Raw genomic sequence first — 21,949 nt, 5'->3', positions numbered from 1 at the left:
ATTCGCAGTGAGGAGAAGAGGAATGATTGGTAAAAACAAAGAAACAAAGAGAGAAGTCAGGTGGATGAATCCGAATAAATACACCTTTTATTTGACTGATTAACAGATCTGATTATACAAACGCCAACACAGAGCTCTGAAATAACAGGACCAATCAGCGAGACAATGACTGTACATTCTTGGTGTGACCCTCCCTTATTCTGACCCCCCACCCCCCGCCCGCAGTAACTATGGAACTGAATCACCAGTGCTTCTCTCTGTACAAGTAAAGCTCACCTACCCTCTACAACCCTCTACCACCCTCACTTTTCAGTGCACTGTGTTATCTACAGGTTTGGGGAAGTTTGGCCAAATGTAGAACTGGGTGCCATGATGGACCTTAAGTGCCCTCTACACAGGACTAGTGTATATTTTTTGTCATGTTTGTTGTGTGTAGTCTAGCAGACAGTGCTGCTGTCATAATAGTGTGTGCACTGTTTTAAGAGCTTGTAGTGTAATAGCATAGTAATGTTTTTGCATTTTGGTTGAAATGCAACCAGCCAAAAATCCCTCGACATACAGGTCTAGGTTGAAGTAACTTCCTTAAATCTTAAATCTCACTCTCTTTCTTTCTCTCTATCTCACACACACACACACACACACACACACACACACACACACACACACACACACACACACACACACACACACACACACACACACACACACACACACACACACACACACACACACACACACACACACACACACACACACACACACACACACACACACAAATACTGGTAGGTTTGTCCCTTCATCTTCAAAAACAAGACTGTTTGCAATTTAGTTTCAGGCATGTTTTTTTTGTTTTTTTTGTTCTCAATCTCTTACTCTGGCCAAGCGTGACTTGCCGCACATACATCATCACACAATCCTTACTATGGTACCCTTTAGCAGTTCCTACTGTAAAAACACTAACTGTACCATCACAAGAAATGGATGGACAAAACACCCTCACTTGCATTCCTGTAATCAATCTTTTTCAACCCACCTCATTCTTCTCCTCCACACCCCCATTGGTCCCCCATACCCATTTACTCTCATGTAACAGACAGTCTTGTATGTAACAGTGACAAATACTCGCCCTCAGCGCAACAGCCAGGAGGAGAAAAGAGGGGGGAGGGAGAACAAGGTCTGGGAAAAGGGGTAGGGGAAGGGAGGGTGAGTTTTTCTCCTTGAGGAGAAAGTGAAAGGAGAAAACGGGGAGGGAAACTGTGTGCCTACATCCCTCTTTCTCCCCACATCTTTGTGATGGAGTGGAAGGAGGAAGAACAAGGGAGGTGGAAGGTGACTGAGGTGGATAGGGGAGAGACGGAGAGCAGGGTGAAGTGTGTTGGTCTTCATGTGTCCTGGCCGTCGGTGGCAGGGGTGTCGTTGGCATTGGGCAAGTCTGAGTCGGTCTCCCGGCTGGATATGCGGTCCAGCTCCGCCTGTACATCGCTTAGGCCCAGCTTTGAACCTGCATCAAGTGTGGGTAGATACATACAAAATAGTACTATAATCACAGCAAACAAGCATTTTGGCCAGTGTGATAAATGACACAGCATTAAGTGGCACAAAGGCTTAAATACATGGTTAAAATAAGTACTGGGTGAAATATTGAGTATTCCCATTAACATTCGCAAAAGCAATCTCTTCTCATTTGAGAAGAACAGCTGCAAGACGAGTTAGTTAACAGACACAGGAGTGCATACTGTGATAGAGAAGTGGTAAAATACCTTGACTTTAGTTCGTTGATTGGATTCATTTTTAAATGTTTATTAATGTCATTCGTATGGCATATGGATGGTGTGGAACAATTTGTTTACATCCAGGTTTATTGCAATCATTTATATTTTATATTGCAATAATACAAATGTGATCATGTTCTATCCTTCCTCTCCGTGTTTCTTTTCAACCAGACTGTATTTTCATTTTGTTTGCATTTTAGTTTTTATTACATTGTGCATCAAACCTTTACAATTGTTCTTATTGAAAGAGACAAATTTGTCTTTGTTAACCATTGTATGACAGAGCTGCAATTTAATAAGTGTGCTGTATGTTTCATGTAGTAGTACCAATATGATCTACAGTATCTAGTTCAAAAAGTGGAAGGTAGACCCTATTTACAGTAATTTTGAGCTTGTCTGATGAGTTTTAAAAGTTGCAATGTTAAAAATATAAAGATACGGCTCTAACTGAAAATGATCTGCCTTGATTTTCCAGCCATTTCACAGAGAATCAATACATATTAGTTATACAGTATAAATATAGTATATGGCCAATATGTTGAAAACTATCAAGATATTTTTTTCCCCCCGAAATGACCCAGCCCACACCCACGAGTGATGTCAGCAGTGAGATTGCACAATAGACTATGAGCATTAGAATGACAGTGAGCTACAGAAATAAAGGCATAAAGATGAGGGCTGTTTGTTTGAAGACCCTTTTATGATGTTATGTTATGATCATATCTGGAGTAGAGGACAAGAGAGTAAAGAGGTGAGAAAATGAAGGATGGCCGATGGGAGGTAGAAACCAAAAAGAAGCGATGAGGAGTAACTGAAAATGGCATTAAACCCCAAAAACAACTGAATACATGAGCAATATTCCTCTATTCAACAAAACCAGAGCAATGTAATAACCTCTGCCACCTAGTGTGCATTCTCACCTGACTTGCGTACTGTTCCTGGTGTGTTGTTACCGCCACCTGGCGTCCCGGGCCCCCCTGTCCCTGCTTTCTTTGTCAGTAGACTGTTGAAGAAGTTGGCCAACACACCCTCACTAGTCTGACCTGCAGCATACAGAGACTAGAGTTAAAAAACACACATACACACAAAGCAATGCACCGACTACGTAAATGGTCACGGGTTGATGTGTGCAGCAATGAAATGCATACCCGACTGTGGCATGGCGTTAGCTACGTTGGCCGCTGCGGAGCGATTACTCGTCCTGGGGGAGCCGGTGGGTGCTCTACTGGTGGTGTCCTATGAACGACCAAAAGAAGTTTATTTCACACATATATGGACGCTGGAGGGAGCTTTCCTTTATCTTTTGAGCAAAGAAAAAAAAAAAATAAAAAAAATAAAAAAATAAAAAAAAAGGAGCACTCACCACTGGTCGCCCTGCTGTCACAGCGGGCTGTTTGGCGAGCAGCGACTGCAAATTAGAGCACAATATGCACACTCACTCCAATTAGTACTTAATTAACATATCAGGACCCTTCAGTCAGATTTAATTGGAGTACAGACAAGCAGTAAACCAACTGACATTAACACAACAGGAAATGTTTTCTGACCTGCAGTTTTACCAGAAACACTTGGTCATCTTCTGCCTGAATCTCCTTTTCATGTACAATCTGGTGACAAGCAAGAACATTTTTTTTTATTTTTAAATCGCTTACAGGCCTTCTTTATAGCTCTACAACAGCTAATAAATTAGATTGGATAAAACTCATGATCCCTGCAGGGGTATTAGGTAAAGCTTAGCACATGGAAATTGATGTAGAAGGTAATGAAACATACTATTACAGCAATAATCAATCTGTTGCGCTGTAAGCTTAGCTTGCCTTAGATGATCTTTCACAGTTAGCCGTTTTTTAGTGGGTGCCTGTACCTTTCTGACTGGCGGTTTGACTATTACTTCCTCAAAGCTGTCGTCTGCTTTTACTGTCTGAAAGTTCTCGTGAAGTATGGCAATCTTCTTTTCATTGTCCCAACCTGATGGACTGATAGAGCAGAGGAAGGGTTACAAACCAAATACAGGTGGCCCTACGGTCCTAGCACGTATACACACGCAAAGGCAGGCTTACATGAAGACAGCATCTCTTTCCACCACTTGTGCCGGGCAGTGGAAGGGAAAGCCGTACAGTCTGTGGACCAGATATTTGTACAGGATGTCCAGGTTTTTCATTTCCTTCACTGATGTGTAAACCAGAGATGCACCGTCTGACATGACTGTCAAGGATATTTTCAACAACACCATCTCAAAAACAAAACTTACACCACAGTGATAGAAAACCTACATCTCTTAATATCAGTAGCACCACAGAAATACAGATATTAGCTTAGACTAATTGCTACCAGTACATAAAAACAACCAAGGCCATGTGCAATATTGGCTCATTTTCAAAAGCAATAACCCTTGAAAATCTAATACTGTTTCCACTCAGCATTGACTGGAGAAAATATTCTGAAAAACAAACTGTTTCAAGCAGTACTAGGTCTTATATGACTTTTATGGAACTCTCTTTGCAACAAAGCAATATCAACAACAACGGTTCAGATACAGCTTACAGTGGTCAAAATACTGCAATAACGGTACTGCTGGGAACATTGGCCTGAGAACAAAACACCACGACTGCCAGTCACTCAGTTGTACCACCATCCTTCATGACTGGACAGTTGGGCATTAGGAGAATACAGGCCAAAATGTGAATGAATGCCTTAAATTTCAGCATCTGACAGGAAAACGGCAGAGGCAGTGGTATTGATCAACAGCCCCATTAAAACCCATGTGTATACTGTCCTTTGACCAATAGTTACATTTTGTTTTCTGACACTATACATTTGAGTTTGTGCACTTTTTCTAGTTTGTTCACTTTTCAGAAACGAAATGTTCAGTGAAGGATACACTGCAGACAGAAACGTCTGATGTGAGACTGGATGAAGTCCAGGTGTTCGTCTCTGTAGTCGTGCTCCTTCTCCAATGTACTGATGGCGTCACACTGAGGACAAATAAGTAGGTGTGAGACACAGGTGAATGTGTGTAAGTAGATGCAATGAAAAAAAATGACCACTCAATTTTGAAATGATTCAACAATTCCACACAGGTTTCATTAGTCATTAGCACATTGAGAACCAAGTACACTTACATTTTTAAGGTAAAAGTAAAATATGTTCCCACACATAAGCTATGTTTATAAGCCAGCAATAAGGGTGTGTGTGTGTGTGTGTGTGTGTGTGTGTGTGTGTGTGTGTGTGTGTACCTTGGTGCAGACCACCACCACTGGTATTCCCAGGTTGTGTGTGAGTGTGTTGTCTCCTAACGGCAGCAGCACACTCTCCTCCTCTTCACTCCTCCTCTGCAGGGTGCCATCCTCCCCACTGCCTGGCTCTGTGTACTCCTGGAACTGTTTTACAACTACACACACGCACAACATTAAGATACACAAATAATGATGAAGCAAATGGTAAGACCTGGCTGGGTTATCATTTTAAATGTGCCATTATTATTCTGATAACTGGCCTCTTAAGACAAAACCCAGTCCAATGTAAAGCTTTTTACAAAGGCTTTGATAAAGAGGTTCCTTATTCAAGAATTTTTTCATACTGCTGAAGAGCATTTTCTGTGAAGACACGTACAGTTTTCAACTTTAGCTACTCGTCAGCCTGACTGCTGTCAGTATGACTCACGTCTGTGCTCCAGCTCCCGCAGCGTTTCCGGGGCGACCCGGAGTTTATCGATGTGTTCCCTAGCGACAGCGGCCCACTTCTGGAGAGAGTCCAGGGCGTTCCATGGCCGAGACATGTCAACCGTTATCAGCAGCAACGTGTTGCCGATTGAGTCCACTGGCACAGCTACTCCCTGCAGACCTTTGTGGTAAAGGTCTCCGTCTAACACCCAGGCATTACACCTAGTTTGGTCTAAAGACACACACATACACACACACTCAAGATAAATACATTACAGAGATATGCTGTTGTGTAAAAACAAACAAACACAAGACTACATGGATTTCAAACATTTATTGGGTCTATGGACTGCAAGTAGTTGCTGGTTACCATCAATGTCGTCGTCATGGACACTGAAGTAGAGGTATTCCAGGCCACGGCCTTTCATGAACTCTTCAACCCCCTGCAGTTTTGCAACCAAGGCCGTCTTCCCCGAACCCACCTCACCTAAACACACACACAAAATCAGTAAAAAAAAATTAAGACAAAGAAAGTATAGATAGTAGACAAATTATGGGTAGTAGCTTGTCCGTGCCAGAATTCACTGCTATAATCATAATAATATTGGAATTTAGTAGCTAAGGGACCGTTCGGTATTCATGGAATGGAACACCGGAGGAAAATAGGGGAGGGTCGTGTCTTTTTATTCTTTGTTGAGGGGAGGGTCATCCAACTTTTGTATTCATGAAACAGCAAAATTTCAAAGCAGCTTGTTTGGTGCATATTTTTCCATGTAGCTCTTATGGTGCGTTCTTTTTGTCCACCGAAGTCGATTTACGAGTCGTTTTCCGGAGTTACGAACCGGAAGTTGCAAAAAGAACGCCACCGAGGTCGTATATACGACTCGTCAAGTCGTCTGAACCCAGAGGACCCCGAGTTCACTTTCAAAGATGGCTACGTCGTGCATCACACGTAGTAAACATTGTGGTTTTCTACAATTTTAAGCACTTTTGTCGTTGTTGTAATCAAATGAAGAAGTCGTACACATAGCACTGTATACTGCTACCTATAGGCATGTCGCTGCAGTCTTATTATGAGTTAAATACCGCCTAATTAGTTATTTTGTAGCTTGTGCAGCTGAAATTGGCTAGAGACGCTCGGTTGCTATATGACAACAATGGCTTTAAGCCGAGTCTTGAGCAGAAAGCAGAGCAGTAGCCTAACATTAACGTTAATCAAAACGTAATTTTCATGTATCAAACTGTGAAATATATTTGTGTAATATGTCAATAACTGGGTGAATAGAATCCTAAATGTTACTAAAAATGTGTGGTGGTGGTGGCTGAAACGGGTAATTGCATTGTTTAAAAAATGAGTGGAATAATTACGTCTGGCATGACCAGATATTTTATAAATATCTTAAATAACACAAAACAACAAAAATGGCAGGTAACACATCCGATTTCATATACTGCTTTAGTAAAAAAAAGATTTCCTGGCTGACGATATTATGCTGACGAGCAGCAGGACGTAAAAAACGAAAATGAATGTTGCTAGTCTTGACATCTTACCGTGCCAAGGTTGCAATTAAGGTTTCCTAAATGCCACATTTTATGTCAGCTTACTAATTGATTGCGGGTTTTGTGTAGATTTGAATTTATGTTTATTCCACTTTGTTTAAACGGTGAAGTGGAGGAAGCCTAGTGACGAGTCCACAGCAACCAGTTTGTGTGTTGAATGTTACCCAGAGTGCCTTGCTGAATGGTCTCAATGTTTTATTTCATGTGAATGCTAGTTTACTAGAGGAGTAAGTTAGTATTTGAAGTAATGCAGGCAGTGTGCATTTAGTTTCCAACATTAGTGAGTAAATCTACTGAAATGGCCACCACACCATAACAGAGGAGTGTGATGCGTCAGATGAGAATGCAGAGATTTAGTCACGTATGTCATGGTTGTAATAAAACAATGGGAATCTGTATATATTTGCCAAGCGCAAACCAGCATAGAAGGTATCAATAAATTGTTGGGGGAGGGTCATGCCTGTATTCCAAAAAGTTTTGGGGGGTCATAGAAAAAGTTTTACTGGCGAGGGAAGGGTCATGTCTATTTTGGCTAAAGGTCCCAAAACTCCTCCGGTGGCCCCTTAAATAAATAATGAACAGTCCCTAAACCATATACGTTTTCAGTTTGAATAAAAGGGGAGCAAGAATTCAAATTTGCCAAGAGCATTTTAAGTGACATACTAACTGAAGCCAACACACCACACCTGAAGGTGTATGATTTGCCCATGCAACCTGCTGCCCTCTATCATGCTATGAGCTGTACTAGTAACACACAGAAGTACACACTTCAGGGTTAATAGAAATAGTATGGTGTTCATCACACACTATCCAAAATTAGGATTGCACAAAACTGCACAAATATAGGGTTGCAACTAATATTTTAATTAACGAATAATCTGCACATTACATTCTTGATTCATTTATTAATCATTTGGTTTATAAAATGTCAGAAAATAGTGGCAACTGCCAATTACAATTTCCTGAACCTCAACCAACAGTCCAAAACCAAAGATATTCTGTTTACTGTCACAAGGAGGGACAAAGAAAAGCGTCACAATCTTACATTTGAGAAGCTGAAACTAGAAAATGTTTGGCATGTTTGCTTGATTACTTAAGCAATTAATTGATTAGAAAAATAGTTAGATATATTTCCTGTCAATCACCTAATTGATCAATCACTAATTGTTTCAGCACTAAACAAATTAAGTGTAGCACAAATATACTGTAAACAATCCCCTTGACTAGAGCCACACAGCTTCATTATATTACTTTCCTGAAGGATCAACAGCCCTAATATACTGTTGAATATCTTTTGACAATGGACTGTATCTGCATTTGGCCTGGCATCATTGCCAACAGCATGCCATTGTTATTGTGTATGTAAGGCCAAGGCTGCATCCATTCTTGCACTATGCCATATTATGTCAACAGGGGGACTCAATGCATCATAAGGGCAGATATTGCTGATGTTGTCATGGATAGCATAACAGACAAATGACTGTACGTCGGTAACCAACTCGCCGATTAGCTGGAATGGGTAGCAGGCTGCGGATTATCCCAGGCGGATGTGTAGACAGTGTGTGTTTGTGTGGACGACAGCGGGACACGAGGATCGAGCGAGACGGGCAGGCACCCTTTCTGCCTCTCAGTCACATAAAGCCCCGCGGCCGCGTTAAAAAAACACAGGCTGATGGTTTGTCTTGTCCCCTCAGCATCATATCCACCTAACTGCTACTAGCATCACTGGATGCTAGTATGACTTGCAGTGTTTCAAAGCGGCCCGATTCTCTCTCAAGATAATGAGTGTGTGTGTGTGTGTGTGTGTGTGTGTGTGTGTGTGTGTGTGTGTGTGTGTGTGTGTGTGTGTGTTCAGGAAAATACACCTGTCTCTCTCTGCTAGCCGACGCAACCGCTACCAGGTTTGAACACAAAAGCACCACCAGTCATCAGTCCAGAATAAGCTAGCTTAGCTATCGAGCAGTATAAGTCTACCCGAGTCTACCAGGATGAGATGGTCACCAAGCTAGCGATGCTTATTGGCTAGCTAGGAGACTGCAGACATACAGATACCCACCCATAACCAGGACATTTTTCCCAGACGGTAGCTTAGATCTTGAATGGGTTGACACTTCACTCAGGATGGTGGACCTGCAGACAGAACAGCCCCGTTACAACACGGGCAAACAAGGCTTATTCATTCATTAACAAACAACGAGCTAGTGCTGCTGTGTCACCAGTGCCCAGCCAGTCTGGTGCTGATGCTAGCAAGCCTTGTTAGCAAGCTAGCTGTCAAACCATCCTCATTCCAGCACAATGGACCCTCTGCGCCCACAAACCTTGCTCATGATAACCTATCTTAAAAGACCAATCACCCACCATAAGTCCTGTCCGTCATCCTCCTCTGGGTTGGAGTTATCCAGTGTGCTCTTAGGTCCAGTTGAGGTGGAGGATAATAATGCACTCCTCCCTGAAGTCGCCATCTTCGCAGGGCTTGTAAACCGACCAGAGCGCCCGGATGTAGCAGTTGTTTGCTAACCTAGCCTGGTGCACCGCACACCGGGGCCGGGGCGTGGTCCTGTCCGCACAAAGCTGGGGTCCTTGCTCCAGGCATAAAATTATCTCATCCGCAAAGTGGCAGACAGGACTGTTCACCCCAAGTTATGTACAGAGTGAGAGTCTACTAACTACTATATTATTAATTTATCAAAAAACAAATGTGATATATATAGGCTAAAGGGGACATAATATTATGTAGGCTTGTGTAAATTGGGACTGATACATAAATAATGAACCTAGTAGTACAAAGCCCAGCGAGAACAGGCATTTTGCTAGTGTAGCTTTGCATGTCCCGGCCGATTTATCAGAGTAAATTAGGATAAATGGTCTTTCAAAAAAGCCACACAAATCCTAAAATCGTTGTCTTATAATGCCTTGATTTGTGAATAATATGGCACCGGGCCTAAGCCTACAGGATAGAGATAACGCTGGAATAGCCTACCATTTGGATGCACTTCAAACTGACTAGCATAGACTGTATTAGAGGTTGAGATCGAGCACCAATGATTTTACAACAGGTTAGACAACATAATAGAACGATAACACAAGGGAAATAAGTGAATCAATCAAAATTGCAGCCCTATTAAAATCTTATTTAGTTTTTAATAAGGCCGATTAGAAGTCATGCAGTGAGCGGTCTGCACAGAAAAATGCTGAAAAAAGCTGAATTAATTGAAGACCAATGTAGGCTTACACGGAAATTGAAATAATTGAACCAACTAAATAGACAAAAAAAAGTGATATATAGCTGGTGGTCTCAGGTGTGCGGTCATCGCTTATTATAAAACCGCTGAAGCACATCGCAGCCAATCAAAGCTGAGAACCGGAAAATCTGTTTTATACGTGTCAGTTCACCGTAACAACCACGAGATGGCGCTGATACACTGTGCTCGGAGCTCGCTGGTCCCAGGGTACGGTGCGCTCTCTGCGGCCCCCGATGGAGCCAGCGGATTACGAACTCTAGTTAAGTGAAGCACCGTCCTCCCCCTCCTCCCCATCTTTCACCCAGAGTAAACCCAGTAGCACGGAGCGCATCCTCGCCGTGCTCGCCCTGTGGGAATTCTGTTTGGCTGTCAGTGGCAAACCGTCCGAGCTTTGCAGTGTGGGGGACTGAGGAAAACATATAGACAAAGAGTGAGGAAAGGGAGATGGGTCCGGAGGCAGTGAGGCATCCGTGATTGTCAAGCAGGCTAAACGGCGTTGAAGTTCTTCGGCTCCGCTCGGATCTTTTCTCCAGGTCGTTGAGGTGAGTTTTCTCTCTGCAGGAGATAGGAGCATCCCGGATGGTGCATGTCTTACCCCGCTGCATGAGAGTAGAGGCTATTCCAAACATTTGGCAGGACATGTATCTTTATTGTCCTATAAGTGAAAGACATATGATGACATTATAGCCTGATCTGTAGCCTCTCATGTTTATTGTTTAACAGCGTATGAGACTTTGTGGATTTATTAGGCTACTTATTCTGTAGAATAAAATGGACCATAAAACTATAATTGTTACTATCAGGCAACAACATATTATTCAAAAGACATCTACATTGATTTGAGAGATTATTTGTTTGAGAAAATACTGGAAAAGACCTTGTAGGCTATGCTCTTAGAAAGCCTCTGCTTTAGTTTATTTCGGCTGGAGTCATAAAACAAGATAAGAAAAATCTGCTTTAATTCTCTGTCTTTCTCTTCCTTTCCTCTGCTTCATTCACTCTAACTTGCTTGCCTTTCCCCAATTTTCTCTCTCACTCCATCTCTCTAATCCCCCCTCTCACAACCTCTGTCTCCTCACACTCACTGCTTCTCTCTCTGTCAGCTCTAATAACACTAGTGAGTTCGCAACACTAGACTGCTTCACTTCTGATACTCTTCTCTTGTCTTTTCTCACACCCAGCCGCCTTTCCTGTATCCACTCTTTCATCAGACACCTGTCATGATTAATGTTCCACATAGGGTGTGCATAACATGCCACATCGTTCTTTAGCTATTGCTGCCTGTACTGTGTCTTGATGGCAATGTTACTCCTCTGATAATCAATATGTGACGGAGCAGTTACAGTATTTAAATGTTACATGGACCTGTGGCTAAATCATTAATTTCACATCTGCCACAGTCCCTCTACACACTTGCACATGTGAAGGTGAATACACACACACACACACACACACACACACACACACACACACACACACACACACACACACACACACACACACACACACACACACACACACACACACACACACACAGAATCAAGGGTCATGGCAATTAAGGTCTGAGCCTTGATTGATTGTCACAGTGTGGAGATTAAGAGCTGACAGTAAGAAGCCTTGGAAGGATTTTCAGACATCTTACACTGCCCAGCAATCAATCATTACTATTCTGGTTTTTGTTTGGGTATTATGTATTTGGATTTACACATAGATCTCAGAGCACAGAAAACAAAGCGTTCAGGCTCTAATGCTACAATTTGCATATCTTTGTTAGTGGTGGTAGCTTCTATAAATATTTTCTCTGCAGTCATATTACTTGTCAAATGTTAAAATATCATGCCCTGTTATTCTATAAATTCATACAATAGCTTATTTGGGGGGACTTGATATGTACTGTATGTACTGTAATACCAAGCAGGGTTTAAGAATTAGGAGTTGTACTTTGACTGAATTTGTTTTGTTTTCTGCCTGTGACAACGTGTGATATGAAAATTCATTGTCACCTCTGGCAATGTGCAACATATGTGACAGCTGATCTAAAGGCAGATCCCACACAGCTCTTTTACAGTAGCTGTAAATATCTTCCACATCCTCCGTCACTTACCAGTGCCACCTGCTGTCACCGGAACAGACAGGCATATGCTGCTTCCCGCAAACACACACACACACACACACACACACACACACACACACACACACACACACACACACACACACACACACACATGCAAACATGTCACCACCATGCATCGGGGCACATACGGAAATACAACTAACGACACGCCACCTACACACAGGTTTGCTGTATGTCACTCACCTGCCTTTTTGCTCTGTTTTACGCCGGTTTCTCTGTATACAACCCATTCAGTGAGCTTAGCTAAAAATAATCACCACCAGCCAACACACACATGGAACATGAATTATGGAAGACAGAGGAAGAGAGAGAGACATTCAGGTCAGATTCAGACCCAGTTCCAAGAGCTTCACTCCCCAAGGATGGTACTACTAGACCGCTGCATTAATATTCAGTTTGTACCATGTAGCACATCAGACCTGCGGTTATCCTTGTTTGGAACTAACTGGACTGCTATAGTTTCAGCCCAGTTCTCCATGTACAGTATGTAGCCTACTGGGAAAATGGATCCATGCATTTTAAGATTATTATACATGCAATGCAGTGTTTTCATAATAGTAATAAATGTATAGTGTCAACTGGATCCTGTTTTAGAAATTGTAGCCTTTAAGTAAAGAGCACATGTTGGGAGGTCATTAAAGTATTATTGATGATGCTACAGTGCAAGTGTACAATCTACTGTACTGTACTAAGTGTACTCTTCTGTACTTTACTGATCGATACCTGTGCCATATGATATCTTTCCATTACATATGAAGCTACAGGGGATGGTTAGCTTAGCTTAGCATAAAAGCAGGGAAACAGATAGATTGACTTTGTCTAAAGGTAACAAAATCCATCTAAAGCTCACTCAAAGATTTTAACCTCTAGACAGAGCCATGCTAGCTTTTTTCAGTCTTTATGCTATGCTAAGCTAAGCTAAGCTAAGTGTCTCCTGGCTGTAGCGTCATACTGTATCTAACAGACAGACACGAGAGTGGTATCAGTCTTCTCTTCTAAGAAAGCGAATAAGCACATATCCCAAAATGTCGAACCATTCCTTTAAAGGTCCTCCACACCCACACAGGTGTTTTAACTACTTCTTAATAATTACATCTCTGGGCAGGTTGGAGGTGGGTGGAGTTATGCTGGAAATTACATCAAGTCACAAGAGTATCATTAAGAACTACAGTATAACGGTGTTGGTTTATCACTCGAACAGGTGCAACAAAACAAGAGGAGAGTGAGGAAGATGTCAATCCAGCTGAGTCTGCACACACCCACACAGGTCTAATTAAGCAGAATAATTGAAAACACCTGTGTGGGTGGTTGATGGCTGTGCAGTGCCTTTAAGATCAAGAGTTATCCCTTGTTACACATTAAACATTATTGCCATGCTTGTGTGTCAAATTGACCATCAAGCTCCCGTGAGATGTGTTATATAGTTGAATACCTGTGTAGAAAGCGAGAGCTCTTGAACAAATGAAAAACGGCAGACATTGTGATGATGAGCCATTTCATTTGCGGCTTTTACTGTAAAATGTGATTTAAACTAATTTCTTGATTAAGAATTCATTTCACATTAACATGAGAGAAAACTATGTCGATGTCGCAGCGATTTAGATGCTTGATGGTATTCTATTTTGGGATTGTGAACATTATACACTCTGATGAAACCTGAGGAGAAACCTCGCCGATTTGTTCTGGTTACTCAGCAGAGCTAAGAGTGTGTGTGTGTGTGTTTGTGTGTGTGTGTGTGTGTGTTGTGTTGTGTGTGTGTGTGTGTGCGTGTGTGTGTGTGTGTGTGTGTGTGTGTGCGTGCGCGCGCATTTGTATGCAAATGTATACGGAATGTGTACATCCAAATGTGTCTTTGCATTAATATGAAAAGGCTTAATTGTGTTTGTTTGTGTTCATGCTGGACAGTATGTGTGTTTTTGTTATTTGGGGACCTTGTCTGATATTCAGTAGCTTCAGAGTCCTGACCTTGAACAGTTTGAGTGCTGTCTGCTTAGTCAGGACCTCTGCATCTGCTCATGTCAAAGCAAACAACAGTTCAAATGCACTGCAGTACATGCATGGGACTTTTTATGTATCTATCTATCTATCTATCTATCTATCTATCTATCTATCTATCTATCTATCTATCTATCTATCTATCTATCTATCTATCTATCTATCTATCTTGTAATTAACCCTGTCTTTTATCCTCTCTCCCTCTCCTTGCAGTGTGTTATTGTGTGTTCAGCATGAGTAACATCTATGAGTCTGCAGAGGCCACACTGGGCTTCATCAGCTCTCCATGCCTAGCCAAAGTGGAGCTGAGAGTGGCCAGCCGGGGGATCTCGGACCGCGACGCTCTCTCCAAACCTGACCCCTGCGTGGTGCTCAAGATGCAGTCGCACGGGCAGTGGTTTGAGGTACGGTAACTTGGTGGGATGAAGGGCTGAAGTGAGAGGTCGGGTGGGTCTGCAGTTCAGAAAGACAAAGCCAGAAAATGAAAGTGTAATGGTTACATCACTCAAATTGTTCTTGCTCGTAACACTCAATGCCCATTGTAAGACATTCTCAATAAGGTTTGTATATGTGCTATCTACCCATACTGTATATTGTTGATCTTTTATGAATAAGAGTGCCATTTGAACTATTTTATTTTCAGAGCACATAGAACAGCCCATAGAACTGCCTAGCATTAATAAAAGGTTTCCAATTCCTTAGTGAGATGACATTATATTGCTATTGATGCTTTTAATAAACAATTTATCTTTGCGTTAGACTCTAATTGTCTTCATCTGCTCTTCATGTTTTGTTCCTTATTAATTCCTCTGTAGACAACACTTGTCATAGAATTGTTTGACAAAATGATGGTGTATAATCAAGGACCTACGCTGTCATGAAGAGCTGTGATTGTGTCGCTAACCTTCTCCTGCTAAATTGCAGGTTATGTTTGGTTCTAATAAATTATGGATGCTGATTGTCACAGCAGCCAACTGAAATCATCTTTTGGAGATTGGTGTACAGATAGATTGTCACCTTAAAATAAGTGTGCTGGTTTTGTTACTCTGATCATCAGCTCTCCAAAACAAGTTGTCTTCCCCAATCATTTTGATATTGAAAATAACGAATTACTTTTTTTCTGGAATCATGCATTGTATTGGGCACATTGTGCAGAATAGATTCGTTAGCACTTGAAATTAGAAAAGAAATGGAGAACTGATGGTGCTTTCTGGTAGTAGGTGTTTCACTTCCTCTCCTCTTTGAGTGACTTCAGATAGAATCTCGTTCTTTAAGAAACTTCTTATTCCCACTGAAGTCTCACAGGTGGCGTAGTAGCACACCTATTAGCTGAACTCTGTAAGGGGCACAACATGAGGGAAATTCAGGAGTGGATCTTTATGTGTCTTTCTTTCTCAAGATCTAGTGCGCAGAAAGTAGTGTGGCATTATTCTCCACAGACTCCACAGAAAGCTACTTTGTACAGTGTGTGTGTGTGTGTGTGTGTGTGTGTGTGTGTGTGTGTGTGTGTTCATGATTCTTTTTGCTTTGATGATATGCCAGACTATTGAGGTAAGTGTCAGATAAAGGCCAAATCTGTTTGTTTGTGTGTCTGTTGAGTCTGCTGGTGTGCCATTCACGTTTTGTGTGTGTGTGTGTGTGTGTGTGTGTGTGTGTGTGTGTGTGTGTGTGTGTTTGTGTGTGTGTGTGTGTGTGTTGGTGTGTGTGTTGGTGTGTGTGTGTGTGTCAAAGGGTTATCAACAATAAAAGGGACCCAGTCGTTGCTGCTAGTGTCGGGTATGTTTTGTTGGCAGCATTGAGCCTTTTGTTTGGCTTCTCCTTCAGGCAGTTCTAGAGAAGAAAATGTCAGATCAATGTTACAACGATTGTGTCATCAAACAGCTTGTGCGATTTTAGCCATAAAAAAATCTATATTCCCAGTCCTCAAGTTGATAAGTGTAAACAATTTGGTAATGGCTATTTGTGGTAATTGCTGCAATGCTGAAAAGTCAATCAATGCACAATGTCTGTGTTGGGTGTTGAACGAAATCTTCATACTTCTGTCCACTTTGGAAAGACAATTAAAAACAATTTTTTAAGTGAAACTGCCAACAGTTTGATGAAATACCACATTCACATAGCAAGACCTTTACTATATGAAAAATACACAGAACTATGAAGAAATGATTGATTGATGGATTTTTAAAGTAACAAAATAATAATATAGGATTTAGATGTTTTGACCAGTAAGTATGAATGGTAACAAAGTAGTTAAATAAATGTAATTATAAAACTATTCATTATATTTAATTGGACATAAAAAGTAAAAATCAATTAAACAGACAATTCAAAATGAATTAATAATGGAAATACATTTGACCCTCTAGTTTTATTATGTTATTATTTGATGTAGCATTTCCACTTCCCAGGTGATTTTCCATTTACCAACTCTGCTATAATGATCATTGGAGGTACTAGATTTAACCTTGAGTTATTTGTGTGTTTGCCCAGCTTCAATGGGAGTGCATCAACGCTAAATACTCGTGTGTTTGCAGGTGGACCGTACAGAGGTGATTCGCAGCAGTAGCAGCCCAGTCTTCTCCAAGATCCTCCTGGTTGATTACTACTTTGAGGAGGTCCAGAGGCTCCGCTTTGAACTTCATGACATCAGCTCTGGCAACAATGGCCTCCGTGACGCTGACTTCCTGGGAGCCTTGGAGTGCACCTTAGGACAGGTCAGTGTGTCTTTTGACGGGTCAATGCCAAATGGGGAGCATATGTGAAAACATGCAGGTTAGTTAAAAATGGATGATGTGACAGATGAGTACACACAAAGGTGAGTTAAGTTAAGTTTTAGCTGTCTTCTGGACACTTACTGTAATCACGCCATGTTACACTCCTTGCTATTACTGTCATCTTCCACTGTACACTATTCATTAAAACAGACATCTACTAGAAGCCTAAGCTTATATGAATGAATATGAAACAGCATTTTAGGTAGGTCACTGCACAAGCTAAGTGGTGCGTGTGAGTGAAGTTTTGAGTTCACATCTGAACACCTATAAGAGTGAGTTCACCATTCGAACCAGAAGTGCGTATGATGAGTGCATGCTTCTCCAACGCATGAAAGGAGTGCATTCATGTGCATCAGTGAGTGTACTTACATCCAGCACATTGCATTTACCCACTATATCACTTACAGTAGGTGTTATGTTTACCAGTGTAGAGCATGGAAGTCTGTGTGAGACATATGCATGCACGAATACAGCCTGCATGCTTTGAGTGTAAGAATTACAGACTCAAGTATATAATCCTTTGTAAAGTAAACTGAGCTTGTTGGGATTTGAAATGTCTGAATCGGGTATTGTGTACTACTTTAATTAGGGTGAAAGAGCAACTTTAAGATTAGAGAGACCAACCTTAGCCGTGGATGTAATCCTAATGCTATCATTTCACTTGAGGTCAGCTACTCTCACTATCTGCTTTTACACTGAGCTATAGTTGTCCTTGAGTCTTTAGCTATGTAAAGCCCTGGCAGTGCTTTAAAATATGTTTTCAAAGCATTAATATGTGCATATCCTAATACGTATGGCCTTTTTTTCTCACCTAATGGTGTTGTTGGCCCTCTTAATGATGTAGTTGTAATCAATATTTAAAGATTTTCCTCATTTACGTGCTTTACTTAATATCAAAGAGCATTTGAAAAGAAAATTATAATTGCAGTAGTACTAATTAACAGGTTTTTCAGGAAATCACAAGCTAAGTCAGGCTGAGAAGCAGGAACAAGAGAGAAAGCAGAAAGGGGAGAAGTAAACTTTAAAAAGTACAGCATTAAAGTGTTTGTGTCCATTTCCCATTGCCAGGGACGCTATCAGCAACATACAGCTTGTGGATGTATAATAGTTGGGAGAACTGAGATAATTGACATGGAAGAAGGGGATTTTGAAGGCGAGTGCCAAGGAGGTTTACTGAAATGGGAAAACATGCTAAACAAAAAGAGCATTAAAGAAGTGCAATATTAAGGTACCAGAGAGGCACATATGAGCATTTCAGTAAGTGATAGTAACTGATCTGTTATTAGAAATCCACATTGTGAAAATTGAGACATATAACAGAAGAGTTGTGTTGAAATTGTGTTCATTTTGGATCTTGTTTGCGTGTACAGTGGCAGGTCCACCATAGTTACTGGTGTCATCACTGAGAAATGTAGCCAGGGGGAAGGCATGTCACAAATGCATTGTGTCATTGTGTCAGTGATATCGCCACAGACAGCATATAAGTGCACCAATTAAACAAGACATGTTGACCTTAAAGTGTCTCAGTCCATATTTATATATAACCAGTGGATCACATGACTACTTATATGTAATAAAACCATGATAATATTAGCTGGTGAACATATTTCAGGTTAAGAGCCAGATAGTTTTCTCGGGAGTTGGTGGAGACCAAAAACAGAGTCAAAAGGAGAGTGAATATTGGACTTACATTTGTTAGTTTGCCAGAAACACAACTCCAAATGAATGGCAATGTTGCTGCGAATCTGCTCGATGCGTAAACCGCCAACTGTTTGCAGTCAGCCATATCAACATAAAAGTAAGATGTCAGTGATGTGTTTACAAGATTGCTTCCGCTGCACCCAAGTAGCCAAAAAATTTATTATTGCATGTTTAATAAATAATATATTTGGAGGCAAGAAACATCCTGTGTTTTCCTTGTAATTATATTTAATTACAAAATGAAACATTTTTAAGCTTTCAAACCCGATTTCTATATCAAAATGGAACACCATAAAATACAGATCTTTGCACAATATATAATTACAAACCAGCTTTAAGTCAAAACGAAAGAACACACGTGTACAGTAAATGTAGACATCCCAGTAATGAGCCCTCAATATAAAACCCCTGTGTATTACTTTTGCTCTTTGGATTACAACTGAATCAAATGACTCCCTGTAATTTGAAGGCATTGATAGTGCTGCCGATCCCACTAAAGCGTGATTTATACTTCTGCGTAAAATCTACGCAGTTGCTACGCACTGTACGTAGGTACGTGGAGACACAAACCTACGCCGGACCCTACGCCGTAGCTCGGCCGTGGCTTGGTAGCGTTGCATTTCCCCCTACTTATATCCTGGTTCTCCTCCATAAACAACATGAAATCAAGGAGAGGGTTAACTTTTCTTGCTACAGATTTACCACCTTGGTCAGAAAGCACAGGGGAGACACTTTGTTTCTCTCACTATAACTCTAGAGTCGCTACTCGCACCGAAGCCAATCGCCATCACTCTCTCACTTTCTCCCTCGCTCTATCACCCACACACACACATGCCGGCTCGATGCACACACCAACGCACAAGTATAAACATCGTGGAGCCTCCGCAGAACCATAAACCAAGTTTAAGAAACAGCACCTCACTCTAAAGACCTTTGTGGCTTCCAGTTGCTTTTAGCTCATTGTTTTGGGTTGTCTGTATGTGTGGTAGACACTCATTGGATCTCACTGACCTCCCCATGTAAACTTGGGCACTCACTTATAGCTTGTGTAACACCTGGACAGCCCAAAATAGGAGCTGGCAGATCAAAACAGGGATACAACACCTGAGAAAATTACATTTGACAGGTGGTGAGAAAGGTGACTCCACCATGCTGCTTTCTGTCCATTGGATGTGTAAATTAGGCAGTTGTACTGTATGCTAGCATTAAGGAGAACGGAGAAGTGCTAGGTAACACTGGGGGGGAGAAAAAGTGGAGAATGTGAGCTGATTTTGTGGAGTCTGTTTGTTTCAGATTGTCTCTCAGAGGAAACTGACCAAAGCTCTACTCAAACAGGGAAACACTTCTGGAAAGTCCTCCATAACGGTATGACACTGTTTTCCGAGTCAGCCTGTCAAAGTTACATACGCACGCACAAATCACACACGCACCACCTCTTGCACTCAAGACACTCTGAAGATAATTAATTTGATGATGTTGCCTGTTCAATCAGTTCTCTTCCTCATTTCCATCTCATTTTCTCTCACCTCCTTCCTTTGCCTCTCTCTGCCTCCCCCTTCTCCGCTTCTTTCCTTTTTTTTTCTCCACCCCCGCCTCCCCCTTGTAAAGGTGACAGCAGAGGAGTTGTCTGGTAATGACGATTACGTTGAACTCTCCTTCAGTGCTCGTAAGCTAGACGACAAGGTTTGTGCAAAGTTTAAAAATCAGTGGTTTTCCTTTACTTTACTTACTTTCCTTTGCTTTATTCTTTATTCAGGACACAAAAAAACAGTCCAAAGGCGCAATACAAAACATAGCAAAAGACAGACAAATACAAGACAAAACACATACAATAAGAAATGACTACAACAGTCAGAGTTCCACAATACAAGAAAAGAGTGTTCATATATTAGCGTATATAGACTAAAACGCCAATGGTTCCACAATCTCGAAGTGAACCTAACCGCACTCATTGCGTGGTTCACTAGAGTTGCAATTATGTTGTTTAATGACTCAGTTAGTCTACACATACATCTGTACATGAGATCCCTGAGTACAGCAGGACAGGTGGTTTAGATATGAGAGGAATTAATATTCAGATATATGGGTTTGTGCACGGCAGGCAGGTGTGTGTGTGTGTGTTTGTGTGTGCGTGATAAAGTATGTGGGTGGAGGGTTGTGAGAATGGCGATAAAGCAACTCACACACAATACACAAAAGTGCAATCTGGCATTAGAGGAGGCCTGCTGAGATAGATGCCCCCCCCTCCCAAATAACCCCCTCCTATCTCAGCCACCCCACCACACACACAGATAACTTTATTAATTTTCACACGCACAGCCACGGATGACTAATCCAAACAAGTTGAGCCTTAGGGAAAAGATGGAAGAAAGCAGGAGAGGGGCTGATAAATTGGAGAGGACAGGGAAGGGATAGGTGGTAGAAAGGGAGAAAAACAAAGGAGCGAAATAATGATTCTGTTAGTATATGAATGATTTATGGTGATCAAAGTCAGTTCTGAGGCCTTACATGCGTGTTTTCTCTCTAAAGGATTTCTTCAGCAAGTCAGACCCTTTCCTGGAGATTTTTAGATTAAATGATGATGGGACTGAGTCGCTCGTACACAGAACTGAGGTAATTAAATGCACACACAAACACATATAGATGTATTATTTCCCACTTCAGGCCTGTGATTAACAAAAACTGCAATATTTTGTGCACTGCAGACGATCATGAACAACCTGAGCCCAGTTTGGAAATCCTTCAAAGTTTCCTTGAACACACTCTGCAGTGGTGACCATGACAGGGAGCTAAAGGTGAGTCTGCAATTATTTTTTGCAGGTCATTATAATGGCAACATCATTTTATTTAACCTCAATTAAGAAAATTTGAGTGTGCAAAACCTTGGTTACAGCTCCCCCAGGGAGACACAATGCACATTAAAGCCGGTTTCTCATATGAACTCTGAATGTCCGGAGTTGCTTTTTCATACATGTAGCACACAACAGGAGATTGTACGTGTCAGACACATTCTCACCTACCAGAAATACTCGTTTTGGTGTGAGCAAGGGGTACACACCGCAGTCACAGAGCCAGTCACCATGCCGGTTCGTAATTTGGTCATTAAAAA

At 41.5% G+C, this 21,949-nt stretch overlaps 2 protein-coding genes across 3 annotated transcripts in view; one reads left to right on the top strand and one right to left on the bottom strand.

Annotated features, from left to right (window-relative positions):
• Nucleotides 1-837: 837 nt before the first annotated feature.
• dync1li1 (dynein, cytoplasmic 1, light intermediate chain 1) lies at nt 838-9,546 on the bottom strand. The gene is made up of 13 exons (XM_039820574.1): nt 9,353-9,546; nt 9,051-9,124; nt 5,805-5,921; nt 5,436-5,666; nt 5,009-5,163; nt 4,654-4,747; nt 3,833-3,968; nt 3,637-3,748; nt 3,320-3,379; nt 3,136-3,180; nt 2,921-3,008; nt 2,693-2,815; nt 838-1,501 (listed from the first exon to the last, which is right to left on the bottom strand). The coding sequence occupies exons 1-13, from the start codon at nt 9,454-9,456 to the stop codon at nt 1,383-1,385; spliced, it is 1,458 nt and encodes a 485-aa protein (XP_039676508.1). The 5' UTR covers nt 9,457-9,546; the 3' UTR covers nt 838-1,382.
• Nucleotides 9,547-10,483: 937 nt separating this feature from the next.
• Nucleotides 10,484-21,949, top strand: part of cpne4b (copine IVb) — a 21,961-nt gene continuing 10,495 nt past the window's right edge. The window contains exons 1-7 of one of the 2 annotated variants that reach the window (XM_039820572.1): nt 10,484-10,778; nt 14,579-14,769; nt 16,900-17,079; nt 20,134-20,205; nt 20,449-20,523; nt 21,370-21,453; nt 21,546-21,635. In XM_039820572.1, coding sequence (XP_039676506.1) covers nt 14,599-14,769; nt 16,900-17,079; nt 20,134-20,205; nt 20,449-20,523; nt 21,370-21,453; nt 21,546-21,635 — 672 coding nt within the window. In that variant the 5' untranslated portion in view covers nt 10,484-10,778; nt 14,579-14,598. Of the gene's footprint in view, nt 10,779-14,578; nt 14,770-15,807; nt 15,917-16,899; nt 17,080-20,133; nt 20,206-20,448; nt 20,524-21,369; nt 21,454-21,545; nt 21,636-21,949 lie in introns of those variants that run through there. The other variant, XM_039820573.1, reaches the window with a different exon arrangement.

This window comes from Perca fluviatilis, chromosome 13, assembly GCF_010015445.1.
Source record: "Perca fluviatilis chromosome 13, GENO_Pfluv_1.0, whole genome shotgun sequence".
Classification (NCBI taxonomy): Eukaryota; Metazoa; Chordata; class Actinopteri; order Perciformes; family Percidae; genus Perca; species Perca fluviatilis.
The sequence above is the reverse complement of the archived record's forward strand: the minus strand, read 5'-3'. Positions and strand labels throughout refer to the sequence as shown.